Source organism: Apostichopus japonicus, chromosome 18 (assembly GCF_037975245.1).
Source record: "Apostichopus japonicus isolate 1M-3 chromosome 18, ASM3797524v1, whole genome shotgun sequence".
Classification (NCBI taxonomy): domain Eukaryota; kingdom Metazoa; phylum Echinodermata; class Holothuroidea; order Aspidochirotida; family Stichopodidae; genus Apostichopus; species Apostichopus japonicus.
In genome coordinates this window covers 7,419,386-7,434,422 of record NC_092578.1, presented here as the reverse complement: position 1 = coordinate 7,434,422, position 15,037 = coordinate 7,419,386, and the positions used below count along the sequence as shown (strand labels likewise).

At 35.8% G+C, this 15,037-nt stretch overlaps 1 protein-coding gene and 1 long non-coding RNA gene across 2 annotated transcripts; one reads left to right on the top strand and one right to left on the bottom strand.

Moving 5' to 3' along the window:
- Window positions 1-295: 295 nt before the first annotated feature.
- On the bottom strand, window positions 296-2,476 carry LOC139958708 (uncharacterized). Its single transcript, XR_011789844.1, has 2 exons — window positions 674-2,476; window positions 296-597 (listed from the first exon to the last, which is right to left on the bottom strand). It is a non-coding gene; the product is annotated as an uncharacterized lncRNA (long non-coding RNA).
- Window positions 2,477-4,796: 2,320 nt separating this feature from the next.
- On the top strand, window positions 4,797-14,994 carry LOC139958632 (vesicle-trafficking protein SEC22a-like). The gene is made up of 5 exons (XM_071955850.1): window positions 4,797-5,019; window positions 6,318-6,481; window positions 7,551-7,742; window positions 8,737-8,858; window positions 10,245-14,994. Exons 1-5 carry the CDS (start codon window positions 4,844-4,846, stop codon window positions 10,524-10,526), a joined length of 936 nt encoding a protein of 311 aa, XP_071811951.1. The 5' UTR covers window positions 4,797-4,843; the 3' UTR covers window positions 10,527-14,994.
- The last annotated feature ends 43 nt before the right edge of the window (window positions 14,995-15,037 follow it).

The window sequence follows — 15,037 nt, the reverse complement described above, 5'->3', positions numbered from 1 at the left end:
ATCAAACACAACTCCCAGTTATACTGTTGTTTTTATAAATGATTACTTAGTTGAGCAATACTCTGAGTGTCAGGTACATGGGATCAAACACAACTTCCAGTGATACTGTTGTTTTTTTAAATGATGACTTAGTTGAGCAATACCCTGATTGTCAGGTACATGGGATCAAACACAACTCCCAGTGATACTATTGTTTTTATAAATGATTACTTAGTTGAGCAATACCCTGATTGTCAGGTACATGGGATCAAACACAACTCCCAGTGATACTATTGTTTTTATAAATGATTACTTAGTTGAGCAATACCCTGATTGTCAGGTACATGGGATCAAACACAACTCCCAGTGATACTATTGTTTTTATAAATGATTACTTAGTTGAGCAATACCCTGAGTGTCAGGTACATGGGATCAAACACAACTCCCAATGTTTCTATTGTTTTATGAAGTGATGTGATGCTACATACAGTAACTGAACAAAAGGTTAATCAATGAGAAATTAACTTTATCAGGGAAAAAAAAGTGTGTTATGGAGAAGATGCTGCCTTATAAATAGAGAGTAGCCGTCTTGAAGAACATTGACAATGGCCTGGAAAACTTAAGGGCTATTCAAACTTAAAATCAATTTGAAATTTTATACTGTCTACAATTTGATTGACAATGGCATGGAAACTTAAGGGTTATTTCAAACTTAAAATCAATATGAAATTTATACTGTCTAGAATATGGTAAAATTATTTTCAAATAAAAGTTTATTTTTTTTCTCAAAATCTTGATAATGAAGTAGAAGAAAATACATGAAATAAAAATAAATGTGTTCACTAAAAAGTCCTTGATGATACCATTGTGTAGTTTATTGTAGTTATATGTAAAACATAGAGAGAAAATAGAAACAAATGAGAATATGGGATGATTGCGTACATGAAAAAAAAACTGCCTGAAGTCAATTGTCATTCACTTGAAAAGTTCAAAATGATGTTGAATGATCAGAAAATGCACAGAGAGATAAATGAGAAATGCCCAATGCAGATTGCAATGTGGTGTTAGTAGTGATGGTTTAACAGACCAACTGTTGATCTAAAGAAGCACATATAATGAGCATGTTATAAGGTCTGTGTAGAAAAGCTATAGAGGAGACACACTAACCCAACTATCGTGTTTAGCTTAGCTGATGTGGTAGAGATCTTTGTTACAAACCGCTCCCTCCAAACAGCTGTGAAAAATCTGTGTTTCATTCACCACAAATACTCGCATCTACGGAAGCTTAAAAGTGCCATCAACATTAGAAAAACTTTGCCCCATAAGTTGACATTTTTCAGTTAATTGTTTAGATAACAAGATAATATCTTATCAACAATCAGACAACTGTTGGATTGCCAAGGTGCTTTAACTGAGCAATTGAACAATTTTCTGCTAAATGTTTGATTGACAACTTATCATATCTCAGTCAATTCAATATTTTTCTGCAAAATGTCCAATTGTTCACTTCATTCCATCTGAGCAATTGAACAATTTTCTGCAAAATGTTTAACTGAAAACTTATCATATCTCGTCAATTCAACATTTTTCTGAAAAATGTCCAATTGTTCACTTCATTCCATCTGAACAATTGAACAATTTTCTGCAAACTGTTTTATTGACAACTTATCGTATCTCGTCAACTCAACATTGATTTTTATATAGTTAATAAGGTTAAAGAGGATAGCAGTGTTCAAGGACATTAGTTTAACATTTTCGAGAGGATATCATTTCCAGTGGATCAAAACGAAGTCTGTAGTCTGCGGATATAAATTTTTAGAGGATATTACTTTGCAAATACATTTGTCCTCAGAATGGCCGAAATGTCCGATGAAGAAAGACAGAACGACGACAGTGTTCTCAGTAATTTCAAATATATTTTATTGACAGGATATGTTAAGAAGGCTCTTTCTCAAGCCTACCTCAGTGGTATCAGCGAAGTCAATATTTTCTAATGTTTTTTTTACCGCCACCAGTCTTGCGTTGACTTGAAATGAAATGTAAAAAAAAAATAGGTTTGTTATACCTTTAACCTATGACGTCATCAATCACGCAGTCACGAGTTTTCATGGTCAGACAGCTACCCACCCGCCAAGTTGATCGGACTTGTGGTCTAGAAGGAGTTCGCGACACTTTTTCTCACAATTTAGGCCAATTTGACCTTTGACCTCAATTGACCTTTGTCTCCGACCTAAACACCCAAACAAGTCCTATTGTAAAATTCGTCTGTTTTCTACATTTTCGTGTGGATTTATGTCTTTTTCTCGGTTGGTTTGTGCTTTGTCTGTCTTCGTCTAAAAAAATTATTTCCATGAAAACTGGAACAAATTTAAAGAAATTAGCATTATTACATATTTCATATGGTATAATAGGATGCAAGATTGTTTTAAACTTTTAAAAATTGTCATGTTGTTTTTACTAACCAATGATGCCCAAATGTGAAGAAATCAATGACATATTGGACTAGATGACGAAATACTTCTTTTATTGTTATTTTTTGTTTTGAAGAAATCAAGAAAAATGATAAGGTTTGTAGAGCCGGAGAGCAGCAATTTGTGATTAGCTGTGAATTTCGGACAAAAAGACCAAAGCTTCCAACATAATACGCCAGCACTACGATCTCTGACGTCACACTCCGACACGAAAGCTGTGAAGTACGTTTCAGAGCTCTCAGAAATGAGAAATTCATCTCGACTGAATTTTCAAATAATTCAAGCTTTCAGAGTATATTTTTATACTTTCATACTGGTATTTGTGAAAAATTGGGGTATCGTTACCAAAAATTTCCAAATAACTGGGAAACTAATCATATCGTCACCATAGATAATACATAATTACTCTGACGTCACACACGAAAGCTGAGAAGTACTTTTCAGAGCTCGCAGAAATGAAACATTAATGTCGACTGAGAAATTCAGTGTATTTGCCAGCCTGTTAAAAACAGAACCAAATGCTATATCTACTGCTTTAAAGGAAGAATAAAATATAGTGTTTTCTTCTTTCATTTTTTTTTCCAATTGATTAGCTAATCAATTGGAAAAAAATGAAACAAGAAAAAACTATCATTCAAAACGGTGATAGACCTAGTCACCAGAGAGACAGTTATGACAAACAAGTACAATTCTTCAAGGCGAATTCAAGTTTAGATTACTACCGAAATGCACATAACTTTAGTGGCATACATGGGCGTCAGCAGGTTTCAGAAAGTGGGGGGACACTATACTATCTAAGCGGAGCGCCACCATTGGTTGGCGCGTAGCGTACCAGAAAATGTTGGGTACATAAGACCCCCTAGATCGCAGGAGACGGCCTTCCTGAGTCGTTTTTAGTTACATCAGAACCAGATCTGTGAGGAGAAATTTTGTCTCACAAAACTAAATTCCGACAGAAAGTACTGGTAGAAAGATGCCGTTCTGACACCAAGGGAAACGAATTACACAGCGTCCATCTCAAACGAAATATTTTCGGTAGTTTGGTATCATATAATACCCTGCATACAGGCAGAATACTGTCTGTAGGGCCTAAAATATATGATATTACCTTCCTGGTGGGGTCTTCGACTTGTTTTCAAGTTGAAATGCGTCGTTTTCTCTGATTCACAGTGTAGGGCAAGGGGAATTCCATTTCTGGCGAGAAGGGGTGCTTCCACAAAACACTCTAAAACATCGTTCAAACATCGCACAAACTTTTATCAGAGGTCTCGGACGAAGCGGGGAGGGTGAATATCGGAGGAAGGGGGATAAAGGGCCAAGCACTGTTCTAATTTCCAGTGCAATTTATTGATAATGATTCTTAAGTTAGATTCTACTTGAATCAGCTCAGCAATTGTGATAGAAAATCGCGCATATGCATGTGATTTTTTTAATAACTGCTCTGAAAAGTGGGGGGGGGGGGGACAAATGATATGATATCCCCTCCACTTTTGAAAGTAGGGGGGACATGTCCCCCCCGTCCCCCACCTGTTGACGCCCATGGTGGCATAATATAGAAATGTAACTATGGTGCATCTATCGTGGTGATTTAATAAAAGCTTCCATTGTGTGTTCTCGGTAACTTCACCCACTGCGACTTTCATCAGTATAGCATTGATAACATATTCAGACTTCTACCTTGAGCTGGATATTTCAGTCTGGTACTTCTATGTGATGGAATGTTTAATTTCGACAGGCAATGCTTCTTCATCATGCCGCAAAACTTCACTTGAAGAAGGGTCTTCATCGGAAACGCTGTAGGTTCTAACGAACGTAACATCTTTTGAAATTTTCTAAAAGAATTTAGAATTTACACATAACACCCAAGTGTCCTAGGGGATGCCAGTTTTTACAGTTTTCCACATTTTCCAATTCATTGCCGCTTAAATACACATCAATTACCTTCTTCCGGATAGGATTGCTACACAGGGAAATATGAGCTACCTTACTGGTCGTGGTTAAATTTGTTGCTCCCATGACGTCATAGTGACAACCATACTATCAGGTGATCAAAAATGCTCAGGCTCTCGATCTGCGAGCCATTTTTAATTTTTTCAATTCTTTGTCTTTTCTTTAAGGCAATTTTTTTTTTAATTTGAATCCTTCAAATGCCTATCAGCATATTATAAGCTGTTTATCGACACCTTCAAATATTTTAGCTCTTTGCATGTACAAGTATTCTTGGAAACAAATTTGTAAGTTTTACTCGGCGTTCCATAAACTATAGTAAACACGTCCTCATCTATAGAAATGGACAGGTTCTTTGTACACATCCAAAGAGCTATGTACACATCGCATATAGTTTTATAGGTACACATCCCTCTGAACACGTAGTTGTGGTCATCACGACCAGTATGGTTGTTTTTGCATTAATATCGAGGGTCAGCGATGGCTTACCACTGTCAGCCACAACCGATCATGAAACGAGCCAGAGGGTCCTTGAGAGTAAGAAATGTGCCAAACTACTTTCGAAGAAAGCTGCATCTGTCCCAGACAGATGCTCATTACATACAGGAAGTCACTGGCTTTAGTAAGTATCCTAAAAATTAGTGTTGGTACTAGTTACACGAACGTTGAACTACACTTGCTGGTATCATACTGCATCATGATAAGCAACATATCGACCTAATTTCTAGCCTTGTCAGAATTTGAATTTTTATATGTGTAGCTATGCTCAGGTACAGTAATACCTAATTTGTCATGCTGTTGTGTAAATGACACAACATGTTTCTCATGTTTAGTTTCAATTCTGGCACAAACTTTGGATACCATTCTCAACAGACTCGATGGTCTAGGCCAGTGTTTATCAAAGTGGTCCCTGCCGCCCCCTGGGGGTGTTTGAAAGTCACAGAGGGGGGCTACAGGTGACACTGGGAATAGGGGACATTTGCACTGATTTGGGGGTCCCTGGCGATTATGACACATCACTGCAGCGATTTAGGGCACAATAAGGCATCCAGGGGGTCTGGGAACAGAAATAAACTTTGTGACCCAAAATTATCCAAATATGGTATTAGAAATTCAATAACTCCACCCCTAGGTCCAATTTCTTTCACGTTTGGATGTTATTGTAGCAGAGACAGCTCTTGTAACTTATAAGTGCAAAGCACCACTATTTTAGCCTGCCATTGGGGTTTTCCCTGAGCTGGTCACTGATTGCGAAGTCAAGGGTAGGAGGAGGGGGGAATTGGGACAGTTCAAGATGGTCGAAAGGGACTGGTGTCTAAAAAAGTTTAAGAACCACTGGTCTAGGCAAAATAGCTTAGGCTATTTCTTTTTAAGATCAACAATGTAGAGAGAAAATGAAAACAACCACAAACAATTCTTGAGTCACTGATTACTGATGGCCAGGGACCAAGTTCCCCATAGATCATATTTCATTGGACAATGAATAGTACCTTTCATTCCTAAGGATTCTCGGTTGGTTTCCTGTATTTTGTCAAGTCTCATGATACGCAAGACTACAACGCAGCTGCAGAGCATTTTAAATCATATTTCCTAACTTTAGAGGCCATTTTTTGTAATTAAAGCCTCATTCTGCATTCATTGTAACATTAATAAAGCGTTATCTCCTCTGATGGTCTTAGCAGGCATTTTTGGATCTGTAAAAAGTAGTCAACAATCACAGAAATACACCATTTCTCACAAATATTGGGCCCTTCAAGAAGATTGAGCAAAAGGGGAAAGTTTAAAAAAACATCTAGGTATCTTGAAATGTTACTGAAACAATGGAGGCGTATAAGGTTTAACCATTAGTCAAGTAGGAAACCTGTCAAAAGAAAAAGACATGACTAAGGCAAGACTTCTGTTTTTGTTTTTCATCCACAGTTTAATTTCATCCCTTGGGGTGAGTTTCATCTCCCTCTGTGAGGAGAATTATCCTTCAGTACTAGCATTTTGCTTCCTGGATGAACTACAGAGAGAATTTATCAGCAGCTACGATGCCAGAAAGGTTAAAAATGTCAACAGACCATATGCTCTAATTGAATTTAGTAAGTAGCAATGGATTATCATGTTAGTTAAGAAAGGCTTCCGCTTCCAAGTCATATCCTGAAAACGAATGTTAACCAAAACTTTCCTACAGCCAAAATATGTAAATAATCTGTTTCCATAATGTTACACTTCCCTGTTAATTGGCCCTCGATATCAATGTGAACTACCCTAGTTTGCTATATGTGCATGGTCATTCTGGCAGTTACATGAAGCTTTCATTAAGGTATATCGAATGCAGGAGTCAGTGCAATACTATCTCTCACATCAACTGTACAGTAGCTCTTTATGACCCATTAATAGCTTTTGGACAGAGCAGCTAGAAAACTTAGAAATAAACTCAAACTGAAATACCTACTTTAGTGTCCATATTATGAATCTAGTGAATTCTTTATTTAAACCTGAACTCATTTAGAATCTAGTGAATTCTTTATTTAAACCTGAACTCATTTAGAACTAAGTCTCTCCAAGTTTGGAATGTGCTATTGGAAATGCTGGGTTTTTGAGGCATCCCTTATTTAATGGAGTCTGTGGGATGAAAATGAAGTAGAACTTTTGGCCGTAGCTAATTGCTCGTTCAATAAAGTCAACATTTGGAATGTCAGTACACCACTTGCACTTACTGTACATCTGTTTTGAATTCAGGTAAACTTTACTTGTAGTGTGTCAAATATGCTGGCAAAGGAAGCACACTGAAAGATAACTTAGGGTAAATTATTAAATGCAACTTTCGTTTGTATTTAAACAATATACAGTCATTTTCAGTGGAAACTATGTATCACTATTGTATTTAAATACTTTACAGTCCAGTTTAAAGCTTGGCCATGAATCTTTGTGAAATAAGTTGTGCAGTACTATACTTTTATGTTTTCATCTGATTGCATTTTTTTATACTATAATTTTAATTATAAGCCATACAGTGAATAAATTTGTGGCACACAAATGGAAAAAATTGCTACTGACATGAAAATATTATAGAAGAATAGCTGGTGATAATTCTGTTCAATGAAATGTTTGTAAGTGCACTTCTTATTGTTTTTCTTTCTTTCTTGTCAAAACTTGTCATAACAGACATAATTTTACAGAAAGTTAAACAAAGATATAACAACACAAGGTCACTGAAGCCAAGAACAAATTTGAATGACATGTCCCAAGAAGTGAAACTTCGCCCTCCTCACCGCCTTTCCCTCGATGACATCGGCTTAGAGAAAATGTATGAAACGAATGGTTCCATGGTCGCTGAACACTTTAATCCTCTGCCTGGTAAGTTTGTAAAATAGCTCTAATGAGACTGGCAAAATTTTAAAAAAAGCATCGATCGATGATACTGAAAGTAAATTGAGAGACCGCTGTGCTTCACCTGTGTCACTGACAACAGTGGTATTCAAGCACAAGTTTCTCTCAAAGCTATGACTTTCACACAGATATTCTTCCAAAACTGCCAGAGTAATGCTCAGGCTCTGGTGTCATTAATGTTGAAATGGACAGACTAGGGACTATTTTATTTTGACTAATGAGAGAAGAACACATTCTAAGTAGTTTTTATGAAAGTTCCTACATGATGTTTATGTTGTTCCAATTTCTCTCGGAACATGTCTAACGTTAGTCTTGTTCAATAGACCCTAGTATTAGTATCTTGTGTCTTCCTACACTGCACTGCGTCGGTAGTGATAGATTCCTTTATTAGCACTCCCTCAACTCTCCTGAAAGTTTTAGTTTGTACTAGTGTATCCTGAATGGATTGTTCAATCTAAACTGTCAAATCAGAATCTTAAATGTCTGAACTTTGAAAGAAAATAAATTGCTTTATCTTGGGCCAGACTACTTTCTCTTATGAAAACATTCTGAAAATTTAAAGTGAATTGTCGTCCATTTGTCAGAACTCCTCCTTTTCTTAATTAAGTTTTTTCCTGTTGTTTGGGGTTGGGGATGGGGGTGGGGGAGGGAGGGAGGCTGTACCCAATGACATAACTCTATCAACTGACTGTTCATGTGACACGCACGAGAACCTTTGGTGATCGCAGTTTCTGCTATTCTGCCCGCACTTATGGAATTCGATGCCAGTCCATCTGCGGGAAATTGATTCACTTGAACAATTCAAACGTGCTATTAAAACTTACTTATTTCCTAAATGCTACACACATCTGTAAAGCGCATTGAGCAACCTGTAGGTTGGATTCTGCGCTATATAATACTAATTATTTTTATTATTATTATAGCTCTGAAAATCAATGTCACATTTCTTTGTTCTTTACAGGTAAAAAGCAACCCCCAATTGGCTGCCTAGGGATGCTCTTTGTTGTCCTATGTTTATTGTGGGGATTCTACCACTTCATAAGAATTGGAACCATTGTTAGCTCAGGTCCCATTTTTGCACAAGTAAGTTTTGACATTAAAACATTCTTCTATGACAAATGCAGCAGTCTAGATCTATTTATATCATGATAATGACAAATGTTACAGTCTAGATCTATTTATATCATGATAATGAATTTTGTATATAATTTGCTGTTAAGTGTTCAATGAGTTGCAATATGGACTTGTGTATGTATTAAGGAAAATAAATTCCAGTGAATGATTTTGAGATGATCCCTGCTGCTCTTGGGACAAATTTATCGTTTTTAAAGTGTCTCCTTCAGGTATGTTTTTTGTCGCCACCCAAACCTTAGAAAGACAATTTTTTGACTTTATAGTGTAAGGCTAACCTTATTGTGTCACTTCAATGAACAATGGTAATATAAACATTGTTGTCATAAATGTACTACATGCAAGGCTTATCTTTAATTCAGAGTTTATTGTTAAGTATATGTTAATGTGAATTGACATCAGTAAGCGGTAAATGCAATATTGGTTGAGCTCTGGGCATGGCATCTTAGTGTGCATTACAGAAAATCAAAAGAGCAGAACTGAAATTATCATAACTTTACCTTGTTTCAAATTGCGCTTGTATTTTGTATTTCCTGTTTTGCCGATGAATATAGTTGTGAATATTAAGGAAAAGGCTTTCAAAGTTACTTCGCTTCCATTTCCAAAATATCCTCCTCTTTGTAATCCAACAGCCATTTAATGAATGAAATCAAATAAATTAGCATTATTAATTAATTAATTAATAAACAATCCCACAATCATCTTCTACAAGAGATGAGAATTATAAACTACACTGAATAATGTATTGAATAATACAACTTAAATAAGCATTATTAATTATTTAGCAAATTTGCATCAGAAACAAGGCTGCTTTTTTTTCACCATTGTAAATGTGATATCAAAGCCAATAGAAATTTAAGTACAGTATTTCACCTAGTAGAGAAATGATGACTTTTCACACTTTACAAAATGACAGGTCCCAGACCTGACCATCGTGACATAATGTTCCCCTCCACTGCACCCCTCACCCGCCCCTTTGGAAAAAACTTATTGTAGCTTTCTGGAATTTTTTCATTTTTGAAAGCATCCAACGTGATAAGGATGATTGCTGAGTTGAACCTCTTTCAAAATAGGTTTAAATATGTTAAGGAAATCAAATCATAAGGAAAGTTATGAACATTTGGATGACACCTAACAGTTTCATTTGCCCAGTAAATTTGATAGATATTTTCCTTGAATCTGAATTATGTCAACGCTTTAATCACCCTCAACATTTATGAGTAGATTTTGTAACATCACTGACCAAAGTCTTACCTTTTTTTCTGCGATAATTTTTTCGGTAATCTCTTCAAATAGATTCAAACCTGATAAAATGTCAACGATGGCTTCTTTCCACAGGATCAGTACCAAGAGATCCTGGTAGCACTTTCAGCTTTCTTCGGAGCGTGTGTCTCGTCAATTCTACAAGCATATTTCATCCTTTTCCCCAGTTTAAGTTTGAGAATCCTCAAAGCTACTTTATCCGGTGTTCTAATAACGTTTTGCTGTTCGGTGCTGTTCATGGACGGTTGGTTAGATGAGGCCTTTGCATACGGACACATAGCAAGCTGCTGGCTTTCCTTTCTACTGATCAGTTGTCGTCAAAGTGTGGCAGAAAAATTGCCAAACTATACGGTCTAGACGGAATCAAAGATTTTTAGAGGAACAAATGATATTATCTACCACTGACAACAACACAGACATGTCAGTCTAGGAGAAAGCCTGGCACAACCAGTATTTAGAAGATTTTAGTGAAAATGGAAGTCTTTTAAGTGCATGAAATGTGAGGTAGGGTTCAGGAAGGAGTCGGAAGAAACCATGAACATGCCGTGGTCATAAGTGGTATGTCAATGAGTGTTCATTGCTCAGTGAACACTCACTTTTTTACTCCCTTAGTGATTTTCAATGTTCATTGCTCAGTGAACACTCACTGTTTACTCCTTCAGTGATTTTCAATGTTTATGGCTTAGTGAACACTCACTTTTTAATCACTCAGTGTTTTTCAATGTTCATTGCTCAGTGAACACTCACTTTTTTGCTCCCTCAGTGATTTTCAATGTTCATTGCTCAGTGAACACTCACTTTTTACACCCTCAGTGATTTTCAAGGCTCATTGCTCAGTGAACACTCACTTTTTAATCACTCAGTGGTTTTCAATGTTCATTGCTCCAGTGAACACTCACTTTTTTGCCCCCTCAGTGATTTTCAATGTTCATTGCTCAGTGAACACTCACTTTTTTACTCTCTCAGTGATTTTCAATGAACACTTGATGAATGCATGTCAAGTGACTTCATGTGCTGAGAGGTCACGGTGAACATTGCATCACATCATTAATGCATTAATGAATAACTAGCGTTCATTAAATGTATAAGGTTGAGGGGGTAGAACAGTGCTCCGTGACCGCAGAGTGAACATCCTAAGATTCATTGATTACTTGTCACTGAACATCCAGTTAGATGTTCCGTGCGGTAATATTCAGAAACTCTTCTCTCTTTTTCTTCGTATAAATATTACCAGCCCTCAGTTTTTTTTTTTCCTGTTATATTTCCAGACTAAAATTCTGTCTAAGGTCATCCTTCAATGTTCATCAAACATTTTTTTTTAGTTCTTAGTCAAACCCTCCATCATTATTCCATGAACATTCCTTTAAAAAAGTGTCCCTGTTTAACAGTGTTTAGAGAACCTCCCCTCCCCCGTCAGTGTTCAGTTTGCTGTTCCGTTAGTGTTCATTGAATGTTGTGTGAACTTTTGTCAGTGCTCAGTGATCCTCAGTTTTGCTGCCTTCTATCAAGTGAATAGCGCTAGGACAAAGTGAACTGTGCCAAAATGTGGAAATGGATTACATTTTTCATTTCATTTATTTGTTTTAGCCGGCAATAATGATTATTACAAAGCTATAATCATTATAGCTAGCAAAGCTAGCCGAAACTCTCTTCAAGCAGATGGTCACATTTGATTGCAACAAAATGTATCCTGCCATGCAAGTACGCAAAGTACAAACTGTTCCTTCTCAATAGTTTGTCGCCCATTTCTACAGTAGGGATGTAATATTCCGATTGAATTAGTTACTAGCAGTAATAATATGATCGTAACCTGCTTTCTAAGCGCAAATTTTAATCTGCAACAGCTGAATGAAATCTGTCCCTAGAATTGCTTTCAAGAAACAAGGAAGCATCAATTTTGTATTTCGTCAAACTTTTATGAAAATATTTCTCCCGTTTACCTGAATTATACGTTAATTGTTAAATCCATGTGTGAAATTACTCGTTGCTTTATAGTCCATATTGATTCAAGAACCTATGCGAAGAAAATGAAAGAATCTCATTTAGGAGCCCGGGAATCTGATCGAGCCATTGATGAAAAATTACTACTGGAGTATAAAAAGAAAAGCCACAGAGCAAAAGTCAGAGAGATTGCTAAATTTCACCGTTATCCTTGAAAGCTGGAGTGGGCAACCTACGGCCTGCGGGCCAGGTGCCAGTGAGTTTTGGCAGACTGTGAGATGTCTAAAGAAAAAGAAAAAAAATCAATCTATTTTACATCATCACCAAAAACGAGCTAGCTACTTAGAATTTATGGGCACTAATGATGCTGTCAGGTAGGCCTATTATCCCCATTAATTATCAACTGTACTGTATTGACATTATGTTTTTGTGAATACAGATTAAGTACACACACCTATTGCTTGAAAGTCCTCGGAATCAAAGGTTTGAAATCAACAGCAGGTCGTTGGTTAGGTGCAGCCCAGTCAATTTTTCACTCCTTATATCTGGCCCATTCATTCAAAAAGGTTGCCCACCTATGCTTTAAAGGATCGTTTGTGCTCTCTTTTGACATCAGTCAAACACTATAACAGGGAATCTTTAAGCCTTCATATTTGTGTAGCGGCTTTCAAGGCTCTGGGATTTTATCTCTCTATTCAAAATACTATGGTTCCCTGTGTTCAAAAGTGGTATGCATTTTCGCACTCGTTTAGCAATTCGACTGGTTTGCAAGTAAATTATTCCATGTGGTTCATGCCAGATTCCCAAAGAGAACAACAGAGTGGGTGTGCTCTTGGAAGTGTTTCGGTTTTTTTTTTCCAGCTCTGTCCATGCGAGGGTTGTGGACAAGCTAGGGTTTATACTCAGTCTTCTCTTTTCAATGAGCAGTCAGAAAATTAAGGCTTCTCATATTTATTCCAATTCCTGCTTTGGGACTGCCTATCAGATAAAAGTTACCACTTTTTCAAAATTAAAATTTTGAAGGCATCTCTAGAAAGCAGAGTTTCTGCACTGAGCAGGACTACCCTCATTAAAGATGAAAATAATAAAAAAAATAAAAATAATAATAAAAAAAAAGCAGATGAAGACATCCTGTTGCCATGTAGCTGTGATGAACAAAGTTCTCTTCTTTTCTTTTTTCTCTGTTTTTTTTTTAAAAGACCAATGGAGCAATAAAAGCATATTATTAATCAATACAAACCCAATATCATGTTGTTAGTGATTCCTATTGTAGAAAGGATGTTATTTTTTTCTTCCTTTTAGTCCAAAATATTCTAGGATTCTGGTCCTAAATATAGGGATTTTTTACCCAGAATCCTGTCAAAAGAAGCCAACAGGAGCATTGTTAATGCAGCCATTTCTTTGTTTTAATTAGAAATCGGCAGAACTTATCTTGCCCTCATAGAAGCATGTATCGAGAGAGTACATCATTATTGGATGCTCTAGTGTAACTATTTACCTTACAAAATCTGTTACTTTTTTTTTATAAAGTCAGACATCAGCATTTAGGCCTATAACCTAGCACATCTTCATAGCATATATGTATCAGTTAACTATGGTAACTTACTGGCTTGGAAAATATTATTGCTGGACCTTTTATTATCATTATACTATTGATGATTATGATCTGCTATTGTACCATTTATACAAGCAGAAATATTTCATAAAGTTTTCACAGAACATTGGGCGAGTAACATGAGCCAATAATTTGGTGGAAAAATCTTGGAATATCATTCTCAAAACCAACTAGCTACTATAAGTTTAAATTGGCTTTATGTGAACCAAAACCTTTGCCCAACTTTTTCTCAATGACATTCTAGGAAATGTTTATTTTTAGTTATATGAAACTAATATTTTCTTTGAAATGTGTTGCATTATAAGGTTTGAATATTAGTTAAGTAACCAGTGCAAAAGAAATGCTCTTCCAAATGTGGACATACTGAATAACAGTTTGCATATAACTTCTCGGAGGAAATCCTTCCACACTTCTGCAATGTAATGCCATGACAGGTACAGTATGGCCAAAAAGCGATGGAAATTAATATGTTGTTATTTGTGTGTTATTCAAAGTGAGATGTATATTTATAACAATGGTGTTTCAATTATATTGTTACTACATATATATATATTTATATATTCTATGATATATTTAGTATAACAATGGTATTACAATGCTATTTCACTGGTGTTGCAGTGGTGCTACACTTGTGTTACAAAAGTATTAGAATGGTGTTACAGAGGTGTAATACATTGGTACTACATTGGTATTATAATACAATTACAATGGAATTACAATAGTATTAAAATTAGTATTACAATGATGCTGGTCTTGCCATAACCTCAACTCGAAATATTGACGACATCAAGAACAATGCGAAGAAGATGTTTCTTCTTTGCTAAATATGTTTCCTTTTTTTCCATTTTTAATGGTGCTGTCAATGAAATGCCTTTTAATCATACTATTTTGTAATGAAATGATATCTAACATTACTACTAAATTTATTTTGTATTGCACTTTTCACATCTATACTTTTGTTTTGTTTTTATTTTTAAACATTTTTGCACTACTACATTACAGGTTACATTGCAAACTTATAATTATACTAACTAACTCAACAGTAACAGATGCAGCTTGATTAGAAAGTTAGAGCAAGGTCACATTAATGTTACTTTATTTCATAATGAAGAGCTAATGTTTATTTAATGAGGTATACTTTCAGCTGGAAGAAAGAGTTAACTTCATTTGAATATGAAATTGAGCTATAATGTTTAATACTAATTAATGTTTAATTTCAAATTACAATTATAATTAATAAATGAGTCGTTCTTTGAACGGAAACTGAAATGGCTTTGTCCATGTTCTCAGTACAAACATTTCCTAACCTTGA